Source organism: Atta cephalotes (genome assembly GCF_000143395.1).
Source record: "Atta cephalotes unplaced genomic scaffold scaffold00003, whole genome shotgun sequence".
Classification (NCBI taxonomy): Eukaryota; Metazoa; Arthropoda; class Insecta; order Hymenoptera; family Formicidae; genus Atta; species Atta cephalotes.
Window position 1 is genome coordinate 5,040,329 of NW_012130067.1, and position 17,932 is coordinate 5,058,260.

Below are 17,932 nucleotides of genomic sequence, written 5' to 3' on the forward strand. Positions count from 1 at the left end.
TAAAAAACTTTTGCAGTTCACCTTTCTTTCTTTTCTCTCCAGGAGGAAGAAGAGGAAGAAAGATGAACTGCAAAAGTTCAGCCAAAAAGAACAGGCCTATTATTTCTGCGGTCAATGCACTAGTAAATGTATCTCAAAAGTGAGAAGTGGGTCAGCCAAAGGAAATCCGTTTAACCGGCAGCGTGCGCCAAGTGCGAGAAATTGTTTCAGAAAAATTAATGAACATTTCTCTCTCAAAAATGAATAAAAGAATTATCTTTTGTTTGTTTTCTCTTGTTTTTATCCAATGTTAATTTCTACGTCCTCTTATATGCATATACAGCAAGCATGTTTCTTGAAATATGTTTCGCATAATGTATGCCTTTCTATTTTATGAGAAACAATAATAATCGTTGATATATATTAGAAAAAGGCGATTTGTTTTCAAATTATTTTTATTCGCAGATAATCCAATAAATAAGCAAATATTCGTCGTCATTTTGACGTTAAATAACGTTCAAAATATTATTATAATATCAAAATGACAACAAATAATGTCAGTTTGTCTAGAAAGCGAATTTTACATTAACAAATTCATCAGTGTACTCTTCCTCTCAACAAAGCAATAACGCTTGTCTAACTGTTACTCAGCGAAACTATTCATACTATGTTCATGTAGTATTCATCTTTGTTTGTATGGATAACTCGATTCTGAATAATCTGACAATTATATATGCATCGACAATCTGAGAATATAATCGCGAGTCGGATTATTTCGCTACTTGTATAATCGATGAGAAATTTCGGATGCGAGGTTGTCGAACATAGATGAGTCCTGGAATAATGGTTCTCAATCGATTTTCATCGCTAGTCTATTTGTGTGCACCACTGCACGCGTTGAAATAGCAATTTCTCCCTCTCAACTGACTAATAACTATGTATTTTTAAACATTGCAGTATAATAAATCAAATTTGAGAGTCCTATCGATATATTGATCAAATAAAATTTACAAGTTTATTAAATTTTTTAAAAATTGTATTTTAAATGCGATTCTCATAAATCATTTACATGCACAAATATTTATATCATTGTTAATTTTAGAAGATTAAATCACGTTACACACTTTTGTATTAAAAACGGATAAATGTAATATAATTACTCGCGTTACTACTTGGAAAAAAATGTTTCATATAAATTATATATGTATAATTATATAAAATAACATATAATTATGTAATATAAAAAATTGACATAATTTATATACAGTTACATATAATAATATATAAAATATGTCTATATGATATTTTTTCTTGGATAAAATTATCATAACTATGAAAAGCATCATACACTGACAATGAGAAAAAATAATTTAAATTTAAATAAATATTTATTTAAATATTGCCAAACTAAACATTTATTTACAATAATTAAATATTGACATAATAAAAAGAAGTGACTGTTAAATAAATTAATTTTTGTATCAAATAAAGATATTTTTATATTTAATAAATATTTAGTTATGGTAACTATTCAAATAAATATTTATTAAAATTTAGAATGTTTTTTCTCAGTGTACCTTTTCTATTTTCTCTCAAACTTTTAAAAGCTTTCTCTTTTGAAAGATAAAATCGATCTCAAGCGTTATATCCAATGGGTATAAAGCAAAACAGAAAAAACAGGAGCACAAATACGCTTCATATCAAAACGAATAATGTTATGAATAACAAAGCTGGTTAATAAGCGATGTCGATATCCACGTAAAAACGAATTCGATATTCTACGCAATTAGCAATCGATGTTCTTTTATTACAGTAGGTCATGCAAAGACGTGATATGCAGCCGTAATAACTATTTTTTAACAACTAATTATATAATCGAGAAAGGGTCACACTTGTTGTGACAAGAATATTATGGTTCTAAGAATTATATTATACATGAAAATATCGGAATAAGAAAGTAAAGCAAGGCTACTGAATGTCGCGCAAAAGAATACTACTGCTGCGAAATTCGAATGATCTTGAAGTTTGTTTGATTCTGCAACGATTATATTTGATCCGAATGGTAGAATGAAATTCCCACTACGCCTGTTGCTTCGAAAGCTAGATATAAAAACATCTCGATTTATTTGAGTGCAACGAATAACACGGTAGTCGCGATCAGTATTAACGGCAATTAAATACCAACTTCTTTCTGTATTGTAAATAGAGTTGGAAAATGTAATAAAATTATAAATTAGAATTACTTTTTTCAATAATTATAGTTTCGATACTTTTTTTCATCTCTATTGCAATTCAATTATTTTTTTATAACTGATAAGAAATAACTAATTTAATAATTTTATAGTTAGTTTCTTCATATGAAACTTCATATGAATATTTGTTAACGCATGAACTGACCAAAATAAAATGTGTTTAGAATAATCAGTGATTAGAATAATCAGTGTATATTGTGATTGGAATATATTTATATCTTTGCTATTACTCTATAAATGTTTGTATCAAGAATTAAGCTAAAATTCTTTTAGGAATAAACATGTCTCAATATTACACATAATTTAGATTATCACATAATTTGGATTATATACTAAATATACAAATTTAATTTATTATAGATAATGTAAAGTGCAATATTAAATAAGTAGTATAAGTATAATGAATAAAAAAATTTATACAGTAATGTCACAAACATGCACGATTTTCATATTTAAAATAACAATGTAAAATAACAATGTAAAAAATTAGAAAAAAATTAACAAAAAGTAACTAAAGAGAAACAATTTATAACTTTTCATAATTGCGTAAACTCTTAAAACTGAAATTTATTATAACTTCAGGAAGACGAATGAAGTATGAAATTACGTAGTTTTTTAACAATAAGAAGTTGCAGACAAAAAATCTTTTTTTTATAAAATCAATAAGATAATGAACTATCAATGTTTCTTTGATACAGTTGTCATCAAATTTATATATATATATTGAAGAAATTTAAATAGAAATATAATGAAAGTTGCATAATATCAAACACTTGTTAAAGTTTTTCTGATGATAAAAGTTAATAGAAATTAGCAATCTATTATAGATTGTGAGATATTATCCTAGATTAGAAGTTATTTTAAATATTTTAATAAATATCACATATTTTATCTAATATTTCAATAAATAAATATCATATATTTTATCTAATATTATAATACTACTATAATCAGGTGACAATATCACACAAAATTATTGATAGTGATGCAATTATTACTTTTAGTTCCTTTGATTGCTATTGATCATGAGTATTGATCATTCTAAGACAAATTGATCAGCTTTGTGATAATTTAATTCAATGCAATTAAATTCATAAATATAATTAATTAATATCAAATCTGACGCCTAACTACATCAATGAAATTAACATCGAGAGTTATTGGGGAAAGACTGTAAAATTCCTGATATCAGGTAAACTCAGTATCGATATCAGTAAATTATTTTTAATTAATGTTATTTTTAATCATTATGTTAACTGTTCGGATTTAAAAGTATGCGCAACGTAGAGTTTTTAAATGAACAATAAATTAATTACTTTTATATTACAGTAATTTATAGAAGTTAACAGTAATAATTGTACAGCTAGACGTACGATGTTTGAAATTTCTATATTCTGTTGCACGTAATGTATTGTATAATTCAAGCTTCTCTGCTAGAAATTAAAAACTATCCAATGGAGTCATACTTAACAAGTATCATGCAATAACCGGCGCTTACTGTATATATAGGTAAATATGAAAATCTCAAGAAACACTTCAAAAAAATTCCATATATAAAAAATCATATATACATATACAAAAAATATATTCTTAGTAATCTTCTTAGGCGAAACATTTCGGATATTTCGGTCAATGCTGGAACAACAGACCTATGAAAACCGCATTCAGTGCATCTGATTGAGTCCGCTTATATACACAAAATATACAATTCCCATCAGTACTCAGACAGATATGGTTACGATATCGCTTTACTTAAAGTAACGATAGAATAGCATTCATCACAGTTTCAATTAAATTGAACAATATAAGAAAATTACAACTGTGCCAAAGAATATACGGAAGATTCATTTTCAGCTCCAAACTCCATTTGTATTTTCTTCTTTGATATCTTCTGCCAATTTACCAGAACAAGATTAAATTGTCAGCAGATTCACTAGTATTAATATCGGGACATGGCATATTAACGGTAAGTCTCTTAATAATTCAATTATTTACAGGCTTCACTGAAAAAAATCTAGTTATATAGCTACCAAGTATTGAGTGAAATAGATTCAACTAAATATTGAGATAATATAACTAAACATAATTTTACCTTTACAAATATTTAGTAAGTATTATCAAATAGTATTACCAACGATAATATTTACTAAATATTTGTAAAGGTAAAATTATGATCAATTATATTATTTCAAAGTTTAGTTGAAACTATTTTACTCAATATTTGGCTGTAATTAGATTTGATAACAAAAATTGTTTTTAATATTGCACATTAAGTATTCCAATCTCAAATTATTCTCATAAGTCACATTTGTACTTCGTATAATTTCAGACTGAACGAAAGGAAACCAAACAATTGTATGTTATATAATGTAATAGTCAATCGGACTTATTGTAGAAAATCAAGTCTGAAAGTATTTATTAGATGTACAAATTCGCGATTCGCAAATCTGCTCAATCCAACTACAGAAAAGGGTGTATGTTTCGTAAGTTATTTACATAAAGGCGTTGCAATACATCGCAGTCATTAGTTACCGGTCGCATGTGTAATGCATTATATGCTGTCTGCTCAGGTTGAGTCATTAACTATTTAGCTTCATTATTCTTCTCAAACGAAGCTTCAACTTATCCCCATTGTTCCTAATAATAATACATAAATATAATATATTAATTGTATTTCGAGTCGCGTAACGCAAAAATCCTCGATAAAAGCAGGTAAGTTTGACTACATCATATAATTGTCAGCAATTATAATGCAGAGAAATATCGTAATTTCAATATCTTACTTATTATAAATTTTTATTGATCAATTAATTAATTAGTTAAGTAATTAGTATAATACTTAGTAATACATACACGCGTACATATAATTACATTTAATTACTACAGCAATTTGTGTTGCATCTGATTTGTTGATTGTGCTGTATTAATTATTATTTCTGTTTATTAACATATTTGGGATTTCTCATTACGTTTTATAATTTAGTTTATTTAACAATGAGATCGTAGCTCAGCGATTGAGAATAGAGGAAAGTCACCGATACTAACATAGATCTCCTAAAGTGATATCTCTTTATTTCTCGTAAACTAATCTTCGTACTCCATTAATACAAATAAAAACATAATCTATTTATATTAATTAAAGATTAAAGAAGCAAAAATCTATAATAATATATTTGTAATTTGTTTTTATGTAAAATCAACTAAAAATGAATTCTACAAATGTGAAAACAAAATTCTTATGATGTTCTGTTACAAATTTACGTAGTTTAAATAATAGTAATTATATTACTGATATGATTATATTAAACAAGGACTCTTTCTCCTTAAAATAACAAAAAATAAACTAAATCTGGGTTAATAAGAGTCAGCGCGAACGGAGGTGCGCGATAAAAATTTTTACAAATAAATTTGGTAATCCATACAAAGTGTTAATATCATCTTTATTTAAAATCTGGAAAAATGTTGAACAATTCTGTTTGGAATCTTCATCAAGCAATCTTCTTAATCCATACTAGATTTCGCGAACAGTCAAGGTAGAATCACTCGTAGGTTGCCAAAACTGTAATGTAATCCACACGATCGTCAAATCTCATCATAAAACTTTGATGATATATTAATATTCACAACTAATCACATTTTATGTAAATTTGTTTGAACTCCGTCCAAAGTATCCGAAGTAACGAATATTTGACGTATAGCTTAACAAATTTATTTGTAAAAATTTTATTGCGCACTTCCATTTGCGCTGACTCTCATTAGCTCAGATTTAGTTTGTTTTTTGATATTATTGATAAAATATTATTGATTAAATTATACGAAACAAAAAACCGTGTCATATACTGTACTTAAACACAAATTATATGTACACATGTCAATTACACATAAACTATATGTACACATGTCAAATGTAAAATGTAGAACGACTATACGTATTATATGTATATATATATATATTTTAAAACACATTTCTGATTCCTATTTTTCAGTACTTGCAGTGAGTATAACAATGCAATCTCATGTAGTTATATAGAAATTAATCGACAAATTCTAGGAATTTATAAATATATATTAATTTGTACAATTTTATATAGATGGCTTCTAGCAATGAGCAAAGGAAAATATTATAATACTAATAATCACGTCATAATACTAATAAAGGAAAAAAAGTCCGACAGTGGAATTCACAAGATATGGCAAAAGTAATAGAAGCCGTCCGCAATAAGAAAATGGAATGGTTAAAAGCATTCAAACAGATGAATGTGTCATAAAGAACTTTATGATTATTTAGACGATTAGTTGATGAAAGATATAATTCTCCTGAAAAGGCTTTTTGTAAACATGGAAGATCTCCTATATTTAATGTTAAATTAGAAGAGGAGCTTGTTCATTATTGTTTTGTAATGGAATCATATTTTTATAGTTTAACAAGGAAGGATTTAAAGTGGCACGTAAAGTGGCATTAGCCATAATTAAACACAAAATAAAAATCCTTTTAATAATATGATGGCTAAAAAATAGCTCACTTCATTTTTAAAAAGGCCAATAGAGGCCGTAAATCTTTGGAAGCAAAGATTATCATATCATGTACATATCGAAAAAAATTAAAACAGACAATAAAGAAGAAAGAACAAGACTGTAATGAAAGAATAAGAGATGAAAGAAAAGGTCAAAGAAGAAGTTAAGGAGAAAGTTAACGAGGAAGAGATCGAGGAAAAGATAGTTCACATATCAAAAATTCGATCAGTTTGTTGATCGAGATAAAAAATGTTTTCTATAGAAACTTGTCTATAAGAAAATATTCATCTAATGATGATTTAAGTACATCAATAGATTGTACAGACAACGATATAGCTTGCATTTTTTGCAATGCACCTTATTTTAAAGATATTGGAGAAGAGTGGATTCGATGTATGTCTTGTGAACAATGTCTTGTAGGCACATGTTGAATGTTCTGGTATACAAAATGACTATTTTATTTGTGACTTTTATCTATAATACCTTTTTTATCTCATTCGTTTTTACAGTTATAAAAATCGTTCTTTAAAAATATGTTAGTGCCATAAAAATATTAAAGACTAGATATGATGTACATTTGATTGTACAACATGTGACTTTAATGATAACTATTTTATTGTGATATTTCTCGATTTGAAATGTTTTATTTTCTAGTTTTGAATATATATATTTAATTGTAAAGAATTGAAACAATCATATAAGTTACATTTTAGTTTTGTAAGATAAAGAATAGATTTGAGACTGTACACCACATATAATTAAAACGTATTCTACAAAAATTTATTTAAAATCTGTAATCTTTCAGCTTTCTCTAGTTTTTCAATGTGTTATTTAAAGCAAGTGTAATTATATAATTTTTGTTTATAGTTGAAAGAATATATTTGTTATGTATGTACAACATAACAATTAACGTGTTAGTACATATATAGAAATAACTTTTATGTATTTGATTTCAAATAAATCATTTATTTTTTAAATAAATTGTTTATTTTTATTTATACAGTTTAGCAGTCTTTGATTTAAAATTATACTCATTTTACATATTTGTACGAGACAACCGAATCTGGCAGAAAAAAGAGTAGTTTCGTCTCACAAAATCAAATATTAATCATTACAATTTTTTTGTCGAAATGAGTCCTCGATCGAAATGATTTTCCTTTGAGGATCAGTTTTTGTGCTTTCATTCCGCGCGATATTTTGACACACATGTCTCTAAGAATCGTTACAATTAATTATTATTTAGATCAGAATATCTTTTATACTTCCGCAATATATAACATAAGTATACGAGCATGCGCTGTGACACACATGCTTTATGACCGTATATGCATATGCATGGCAATTTTGGGGCCCATTTTGTCAAATTTTGTTCGTTTTTGCCTATTCTACGAAAAAGTTAATTATTGTAACGTTCTTAATAGTATCAGGAAAACTGCTATAGAACATCGATAGAAAACAATTTCTACATTTACATGCATATTTCCAAAGTTTTATTTTCAGATTTTGTCTAAATATAATCTAAAAATAAAGTATGTCGATTTCGCTGATTTTCCTCTATCATCAAACATCAATTTAATTAGAATAATAAAACGTAAATAACAACAAGCTTTGCTTTAACAAAGAAATATATTTTTAGATAAATTGTAGAAAGTAATATTATTTGAGAATCGGATTTTCCAATTAAATCTTTGTGAAATATATTTTTAATTATCGGAGAATTGTATTTTTTAGGATAATTCCGGTGGCCTTCTTACTGTCAATGGACAACTCATAGAACTCGTTTATGTACGATTGCGATAGTTCAGAATATCCCAATTGTATATATGTATACACATCCTGTCGTTCATTGATAGGACATAGCATTTAAAAATTAACGAAATATAGTAATCTGTTTTGACATTTAATGACATATATAAGAAAATCGGAAAATAATTATAATAAAATGTTTAAATGTAGATATGTAATTCATTAAATAAATATCATATATTTTGTATATCATAGCTTATTTACACGTGACTAAAATTTTTTTGTTATACATCTCTCTTCTGAAAATAATATATATTCTTCTAAAGATCAATATCGTATGATTATTTTACATATAAATATTTATAACTTTTAATTTTACAATGTTAAACAAGAATTTTTGTTTAAAAAAACAAAATTTATTCCTATAAATAATAAATTATGTACATATATTGGGTTGTCCGGAAAGTTCATGCCGACTAATTTATATAATTTAATAAATGAATACTAAAATTTAAATCTTCTGCGTTTCAATTTTCCTTCAAAATCGGCACGAATTTTCCGGACAACCCAATACATATACACACACACATATATATATATATATATATTTATTTATTTATTTATTTATTTATTTATTTATATTTATATATATATGCGTACCAACATATATATGTATATATTTTGCACGTTTCATTATTTCTGCATTAATAAATGTATCGTAAAAGAGAGAAGTAGGTCAGTTAAAAATCCATTCAACTATTCCAGCAGGATACAGCAAGTGCGCAAAATTGTTTCAGAAAGATTAATGAACACTGATCTCTCAAAAATGAAGAAAGAACCATTTGCATCTGTTACCTCTTGTCTTTACTCAATATTCATTTCTACTTCTCTTACGTTTGCATAAACAATCAAGTTGTACGAACGGAAGACTTTAATATATTTATTAGATTTTATTATATTTAGTAGAGGATATAATTTTCACAACGTTTTTTCATTTTATAAAAAATAAGTAATAATCATTGATGGATAACAGAAAAGCGTTTGTTTGCAAATTATTTTTGCTTGCGAACAAGCAAATTTCGCGTCAATAATGAGTTCATTAACTCTGCTAAAAAATGTATGTATTTAGTTGATGTATCGCTGTCGCTGAAAAATTTAATGTTCCGAGGTATCAGATTGAAACTGAATAGGAAAGTAATTTGCACCGACACGAACACTATTCTTTGCTTTTACGATGCTGTAAAAGCAATATTGAAAATGTCTCATATCCAACTAATCCATGTTATTTCATTCATCCAGTTCACATACTTGTATGAACATAAAGATGAAAAACGGAGAATTACTAACTCACGGATACGATAAAATTATTATATGACAAATGAGAACAATTAAATGCAGCAGGTAATAATCCTGCCGTTTCAAATAATCATAATCAATACGCGATTTCGCGAAAAAAAAATATAGGCAATTTTAATAAATATTTAGTTGAATACTGCCAACTAAATATTTATTAAATATAAAGATATATTTATTTAATACAAGAAATGTTAATTTGATTTAATAATCATGTTTTTTTCATTGAACAAATATTTACTTACTGTAAGTAAATGTTTAGTTGGCAGTATTGAATTAAATATTTATTAAAATTAACTATATTTTTTTCTCAGTGTGTAAACTCTGAAAACAATATTACCATACCATGTTATATCTTCTTCAGTAAATATTATGCTGCAACTAACGCCTCTGCTGACGCTGCTCTCATGGATATTACATATAATTGTTATTACATATAATTGTTAAGAGTTACAATGCAAAAAGCATCCATAAGCTTGTTTTTACAAAAAAGATTTAAACAAACTCTAATTATCTTAAATGTACAGAGATATAAATTATATATATTTGTCTCGTAATAATTATTTTACTAATCACAATTCTGCTTAATTCTTTTTAGAATTCGTTAGCAAAAACATAATTCTTAATTAAAAGATATTTTGATTAAAAAATACTTTGATGTATGAATAGAAATAGTATGATTCTCGTTAAATTCACAACGAGTCGTGCGTCATAATAATATTCAGTTGCTCCGGCAACTATTTGTTCAACAGTCATTTCAATTAATAGCCCTCAAAGAGTCTTGCTTCTTGTTGCGATATTGTTATTCTAAGAATATTGTTGTCCTAAAGATATTGTTCTATACTTGACAATCTCATGTTGGAATAAAGAAATAAATTGTATGCGGCAACCGAATGTTATTCCGCGAGAATACTACGCTGTGGAATTCATGCTTGGTATTTATCTAATTCTGCGATGATCATATACGATCCAAACAATAGCTTGATATATCTTTGTTGATTTCAGAGCTACATGTAAAAAAAAGTGAGGAAAATGTTAGTTGGCTTACTCAAGTGAAGCAAACGATTACACATTAATTATTATCAGATCAACAATATCCAAATACTTCTTTCTTTATTGTAAATAGAGTTGGGAAGTAATTCGTTATTTGTATGACAATTAAAGTTAGATTTTTTTTCAATAATTGTAGGTCAATATCATTCATTCTTTTCATTTATAACTTATTCATTTCATTTATAACTTATTATTAATTACATTTCTTTTAATAACTATTAATCAATTTAATAATTACTTCTATAATGATTTTATTTCATACTAATCGTTAACATATGACTGACCAAAACGAAATGTTTAGTGAATCATGAGTGATTATTTATTGCCATTAGAATATAACTCTAATCATGCTAATAATTACACTCTGTAATTACCACACTCTATGAAGAATTAAGTTAGAAGTATGTGAACACGTCTTAATATTAATATTTTGATTATTTTGATTTAGTAAATATATATATATATATATATATATATATATTAATTACAAATAATGTATAATATCGAATGTGTAGTATAATAAATAAAATAATTTAATAAATTAGAAATATATAAGATTCTTGTATTTAAAAATTGCAGTATAAAAAATTAGAAAAAAATTAACAAAAGTAACTGAAGAGAAATAATTTGTATCTTTTTAAGTAATTGTAGCTATTTGTAATACACTTTTTAGAATCAATGACTTGCAATTAACTTGTTAATTATTTTTTGAGAAAAAAATTATAACCGTAATTAGTTATTTTTACAAAATAATATTCATAATTCTGATAATATGACATAAATGAAGATGCGAAATCGTGCCAAGTATAGTAGTTCGGCTTTGTTATAAATTGTGTAATATCGCCAAAGTTTTTAATTGCAAGAAACGTCAATCGAAATAAGCGACTCATGTCCGTAATTATCAACAATAATATATATTTCAACAATAATATTTCTTCTAGGAAGGATGGACTAATAATTAAAAGTATAAGCGAATGTCACTTGTCTAAATTATTTCAAATTGCCTATTGTTGCTAGCTCATGATGTTGTGCAAATTAAACGATAAACGGACGATTTGCTGAATCAACTATGATGGATGTTCTATGATGGATGTCGCAATAAAATTTGCACTCGTATCTAAAAATACTCTAAATTTAATACTATCTATCTATTGTACTCAGAATCGCGGATTATATTAATATTCTCGTTAGAAGATATGAAATAAAGCAAGGGTCAGAGAGACCTGTTACATAGCGATCGGACGATTCGAATAGTCATTTAGATTAGTTGTAGGACTGAAAGATCCGTTTATTCGCTCCATTATCATGTAGAAGGATATTATGACGTTTCTAGAATACCATATAACTGAAGAATTTACACGGGGTGATGAAAACGCAAGCAATTATAACATAACTTCGTATTTCGTACTGTCTTAATATGTTCTGATACAAATAATTCCTTGAATACGTTGCACATATAAAGTTGTCTACCTTCACATAGAATTACGCAATACTTTTATTATAAGGGTTCGAAAGGTTGATTCTTCTCTTTTTGAAAAGTCACCAGGGTCAAGAAGAAGAGAATTGACATTTCGCTTTTGCCTTTATTCGATTCTATTAATTTCGGGCGTTCCCGTCTTTATGCGCATACAGCTGTTTAAAAATTCATACATATCTTCAAACTTGGGAAAGGTGTCTCTCTCTCAAGCGTTGCCTCCCATTTATTTAGGCCCAGTTTCACAATTTATGGTTAACTCTTAACTGAGATTCAACTTATTCATTCATCTCTTTCTAAAATTAGAAAGAGATGAGAAACAAGTTGGACCTCGGTTAAGAGTTAACCGTGAGTTGTGAAACTAGGCCTTAGTGTGCATTTCAGTACTTTACTTTCTAAAGGTGTACGATAATTTCTTGGCCGATTGTGATGCTTAAAGTATCTAACGCGATATATTAGAATATCATCAACGAGTTTTATCAAATCATCTGCTCTCTTTGTCTAACGTAGGTAAGTTTATAACAACCGAGAGGTGTGATCACTTGATCAGTATTCATTTCACTTATAAACGTTCCAACAATTCCCAAACTTTCGTATATTTTACCCCGTCGATCGCAAAGATTTTTATTTTGTTCACCAGTTTCACCTATTAATATCGATTTTAAATAATATAATTTATCGATGTCTGTTAAATTCATTTGTGAACTTATCATTGAACAAAACACGTTTTTAAATGTCAGTCAATTCTCGAATTTGCCATCAAATGTCGGCAAAGAAGTTTCGAATAATTTTATATATTTTTTTTAAAGGTTGTTACGGATCCTATATTCTCAATTCTATCCAAATAACAATTCGTGACAGCTTATATTGCTCTCACATGTGAGTATCATGTCTTGCGTGCAAAAATACCATCAAGTCACAACGTGATGGAGACACAAGTGCCAGCGTAAAAGATGTCACAGTATAATCACACATGATGATTACACGAACGTAAAAAAATCGTACTAAACAAATTTGTTTATAATAATTAAAATTTTTGTTTATTGGACATAATATAACAATTAAATTTATTTTTAAAATTACTTTAAAGATGTAATAAAAAAATACGTTTAAAAGGAAATATAATACTAATTTGATTATTATTTTATAATAATTGCTATTAACAAGGATCCGGACCGAACTGAAAGCGGAACCGAAAACCGTTTCGGAAAACCGTAACTAAATTGATAAAATTATGATTTTTTTTGGTTCTTTTTCGGTTCTTTTTCAGTTCTTAATTTTTAATCTTTATTCTTGTTCTTAATTTTTATTTTGCCCGTTCCTTCGTTCAAATCACCAATGTTCAATCTAATATTATCATCGCCATCTTTCTTAATAATAAGAATGTAAATACCTCTAACACCTCATGAGAAATCTGGCGGGATCGCGAAACATTTTTAATGTAAACTTTTTTTAAGATACTAGCATTTCTTTTATTTAGATCTTCCGCACCAACAAAAATTGCAAGAATTTATTCTAACAACTTGTAAATCATGAAATTCAAGAATACGTATGTAGACTTTATGTAATATGTGAGATCTAGATGTCCATAGAAATATTGCAGCAATGTTTTATGAAATATTGCAATCTTTCAAAATATTGTTGCAATAAAATTTTATGCTGTAGAAGTATTTTTTATATTTAAATCAAATATATACATAGAATTATGAGCAAATTGATTTTAGAATTTGAAATTATATTAACTATGTAAATTGTTATTGTTAATCAGAGACTCGGACCGAAGGGTTTTTTTCGATTCAGTTCTGATTTAATAAAATATCAAATAAATGTTCCGATTTCAGTTTCAGTTTTTTTTTTATCAGTAAAGAAAACCGAAACTGTAAAAATTACGGTTTTTTAACCGTTTTTTTTTGCTACAATATTTAGAGAAATATTGTATACATATTATTATAATATTATGTAATATTTCAATAATTATTCTAATTTTATAAATTGCTAATATATTATTGTGTTTAGCATTATATTCAAAAATACATACAAAATATAATAAAGTTATGAAAAATGTTCGGGGGCCTATTTATATTATAAGAAATATTGAGAATCTCTAGGAAACTTGATAATTCGATTTGGATAACTCCTTCTCTACAAGATTCCTAGACGTTTTCTCCTTCTGAGAATCATATCCCTCTCGTGGTAAGGCCGCGTACTTATTTACTGAATTGTGAAACATTGCAACAATATCTAAATTGCAATATTTTCTACCAAATATTAAAATTACAATATTTTTCAATATTGTTGCAATATTTCCAATAAAATAAAATTTCGATATTGCAGCAATAATGGACTAATTATACCTATGAGAATGCACGGAGATCTATAATTTGTTTATAAAAATAATAAGTTAAATGTTTATTTAATTATTTCTTTTTTTATGATAAGATAGATTTATTTTTATCAATAATGAGATTATTAAAATAGCTTATAACATAGATAAAAGATTATATAATAGAAAAATGCTAATTTATTACTTTATTTATACAAGTATATAAAACTTTGGCATAAACAAATTCTCTAAAAATCGGCTTTCAGTTCTCTTTGAAAAACTTTTTATTTCCGAATATTTCTGTTAAAAAAAAAAACATTCAAATCGATTAAGAAATACAGCCTATAACTTGTTTTGAATAAAAAATTTTGCGTTGAGTAGTACGCGACATCATCAGAAGAATTAGTTACTGCAACGAATTAAATTTCTAAAATTTAAGAAATGATATAGAATAGAATAGAATAAAAGGCACAGTATTTTAAGAGATCCTTTAGTTGTGTTCTAATAAAATAAATTTTATTAAAAACCCCAAGAGCTCCAAGATGAAAGTATAATACTTTTTTTTAGATGTTAATGAAGCATACATTTTATAAAATAGCTCTCATATCGCTTGCACGCGTATGGCACTTACGCGTGCAGGCGATATAAAAATGTCAATTACAGCACTCATATACCTTATATATGCAGCACTCACGTATGGGAGCGATATATAGGTCTCAAATAAGGACGCATTTGCATGGTGTTGTGCAGTTACATTGTAACAATTATTGCCCAAATTATTATGCAAATGTGCAAAGTTACTATATGGGCATTTTGTTATCTGGATAATTTTGTCGCTCGGCATTGCCTTTATCTGCTACGTTGGCATTCAATTTGTTTTCAACACTGCCTGCATGTGAGTAAACTCGTTCCTGAATATCCGAATTAATGTATGTATCGGGTTTGGCACCGCGAGTTCATCATCGAACGCGTGATACATCTCTTAAACGATTAATACGTAATCTCAAGGTTTTATCACCTATTCTACCTTTGTTGTGAGAAGATTGACTAAATTCATAATTTGCGATTTTAACTGTCATACAAATGTTCATTTTCATACAAAGAGTTTAACTCTATCAGCCATTGTCACATAATTCGTGGCAAGTAGAAATCAAATAACTTACTCTCTTGTGTGGTGACACTATTTCGTCAAATGTCCGAAATCACACCATCCAGGAAAACCTCGAGATAGCGTACAATGATTCTTGTGTGATAATCTAATCTTGTACGTGAGACTCGCGAACCTCACAAGAGGTATTAAAATATTTGTTTGTAATGAATCACATTATGTAATAGTTGATACCAAATCGAACATATATTTGATTTTCAGTACAATCTCATAACATTAATCTAATGTCTATTTAATTCTCAGCACTTTCGATATGTACATAAGCACTATTTTAGTCTACGGTTTGTAATCCTGAGACACTATAGAATTAACGTAAACGATAACATCTAAAACAGTCGTGTTGGATTGCAAATATATTATATTTGATCAAATTATATGTGCAAATTGTATACGACGAAAACAGAAGGGCATTTGACTCGAATGAATTTCCTTTCTCATCAGCTCTCAATGATTGTGCGTCTCTTGTAGAAAAATACTGATACTATTAATACACAGTAGTATTTTTCTACAAAGGGTATTCGTCACGATTTTCCGAATTCTGTTGATCCATAGATTATAAGAAGACGTGATAATGACAACAGCGATGTAAAGATATTGGCCTAGTATACGTGCGACCAAACTTATATTCAGGCCTATACCCTGATCTAAAGTAAATCTTCAACTAAATGTTTACATAGACTTATGATATTTCCGAACCCAATGTAAGCCGCATTTAGTCCTCATAACAATTTCCTCTGCATGAAGTACAATCGCGGTACAAATAAATTGCAAATTTATATATCATTTTATATATCATTTTATATATCATTTTTTTATGTATCATTTAGCTTTTATATATCATTTTTATATCGTACGATATGTAAATTAACTATATTCCACCATTTCACGAACAAATCTGCACTATGCGAATCTCCAATGTTATAAAGTGCAAGTATAAAATAAGTGTGATACAAATTCAGGAAAAAAAATTTTTACAGTTATATAAAATTACAGAGAATAGAAGTAACTCGTTATTTGTAACAATTACTTTTTTGGTAATTTTACTGGTAATTGCGTTACTTTCCTTTTTTGGTAACTGTAACAGTACCAGTTTGATAATGTAGTTACATTTTTTTGATAACGGTAACGAATTTTACAATTATTTTTATCGTTATTTTGCACAATTGAACGGTTCGATTAGACACTCATAGCGCTCGAGACTAAAAAACCTTCAGGCATCTGTCCGTTGTGATTAGCAGTCACCGATTTTAAAAAAGTAATGAAAAAATAATGAAAAGATACTTTTTCAAATAACAGTAATTGTAACGAATTACTTTTAAAAGTAGGTAACTAGTAATGATAATTATTATTATTTTATTATTTTCAAAAAGTAACTTTCTCTGTAAAATTATATATAATTGTATATAAAATATATGTCTAGACATATTTCATATGATAATATAAATAATTTTATATAATTTTTATATATAATTTTATATACTTTTATTATAAACATTTTTTCCTGAGTAAAGCAGAGCAGAGCATGATTTATCATCATAGTATATTTTCATTCCATAGATGTTTAGTTCGGTTTTAAATATACTAGCATTTACACGCGTTATGTCTTATTTAATCATTCATACTGTGATAGATGAATGATCGTAGAAAAGAGATCTGATCCAAACAAAGCCGCATCATTGTATATTTATACATGATGTATTGTTTCTTTTTTAACATCGCACTTCTATATATCTCTTTTTTATTATGAAGGGTCCAGCTTATCATTAACCTGAACTCACCAATTTTGTTTTATTTCCTATTAAACGGTTAGAGCAACAAAATTTTAGTACAATAAATTAGCAACAGAATATCATTAAATTTTTTACTATGTCTTATGTCGATGAGATGATGGGGATTAATAGAGATCAAAAAACGTCAAACGTCTTTTGATATATAGCATATATTTTTGCTCTTCTCGCACTATTATTGATTGATATCGTACACATGAATAAATATATGCGCGCGCGCGTGTGTATGTGTGTGTGTGTGTGTGTGTGTGTGTGTGTGTGTGTGTGTGTGTGTGTGTGTGT

The 17,932-nt window shown here is 27.3% G+C and overlaps 1 protein-coding gene across 1 annotated transcript in view; it reads left to right on the top strand.

Annotated features, from left to right (window-relative positions):
- The window catches only part of LOC105625759 (trypsin alpha-3-like), a 58,287-nt gene that overhangs the window by 35,894 nt on the left and 4,461 nt on the right, over nt 1–17,932 (top strand). Inside the window, exon 2 of the mRNA XM_012207079.1 lies at nt 3,692–3,740. Within this exon, the coding sequence (XP_012062469.1) occupies nt 3,692–3,740 (49 nt within the window). The remainder of the gene's footprint in view (nt 1–3,691; nt 3,741–17,932) is intronic.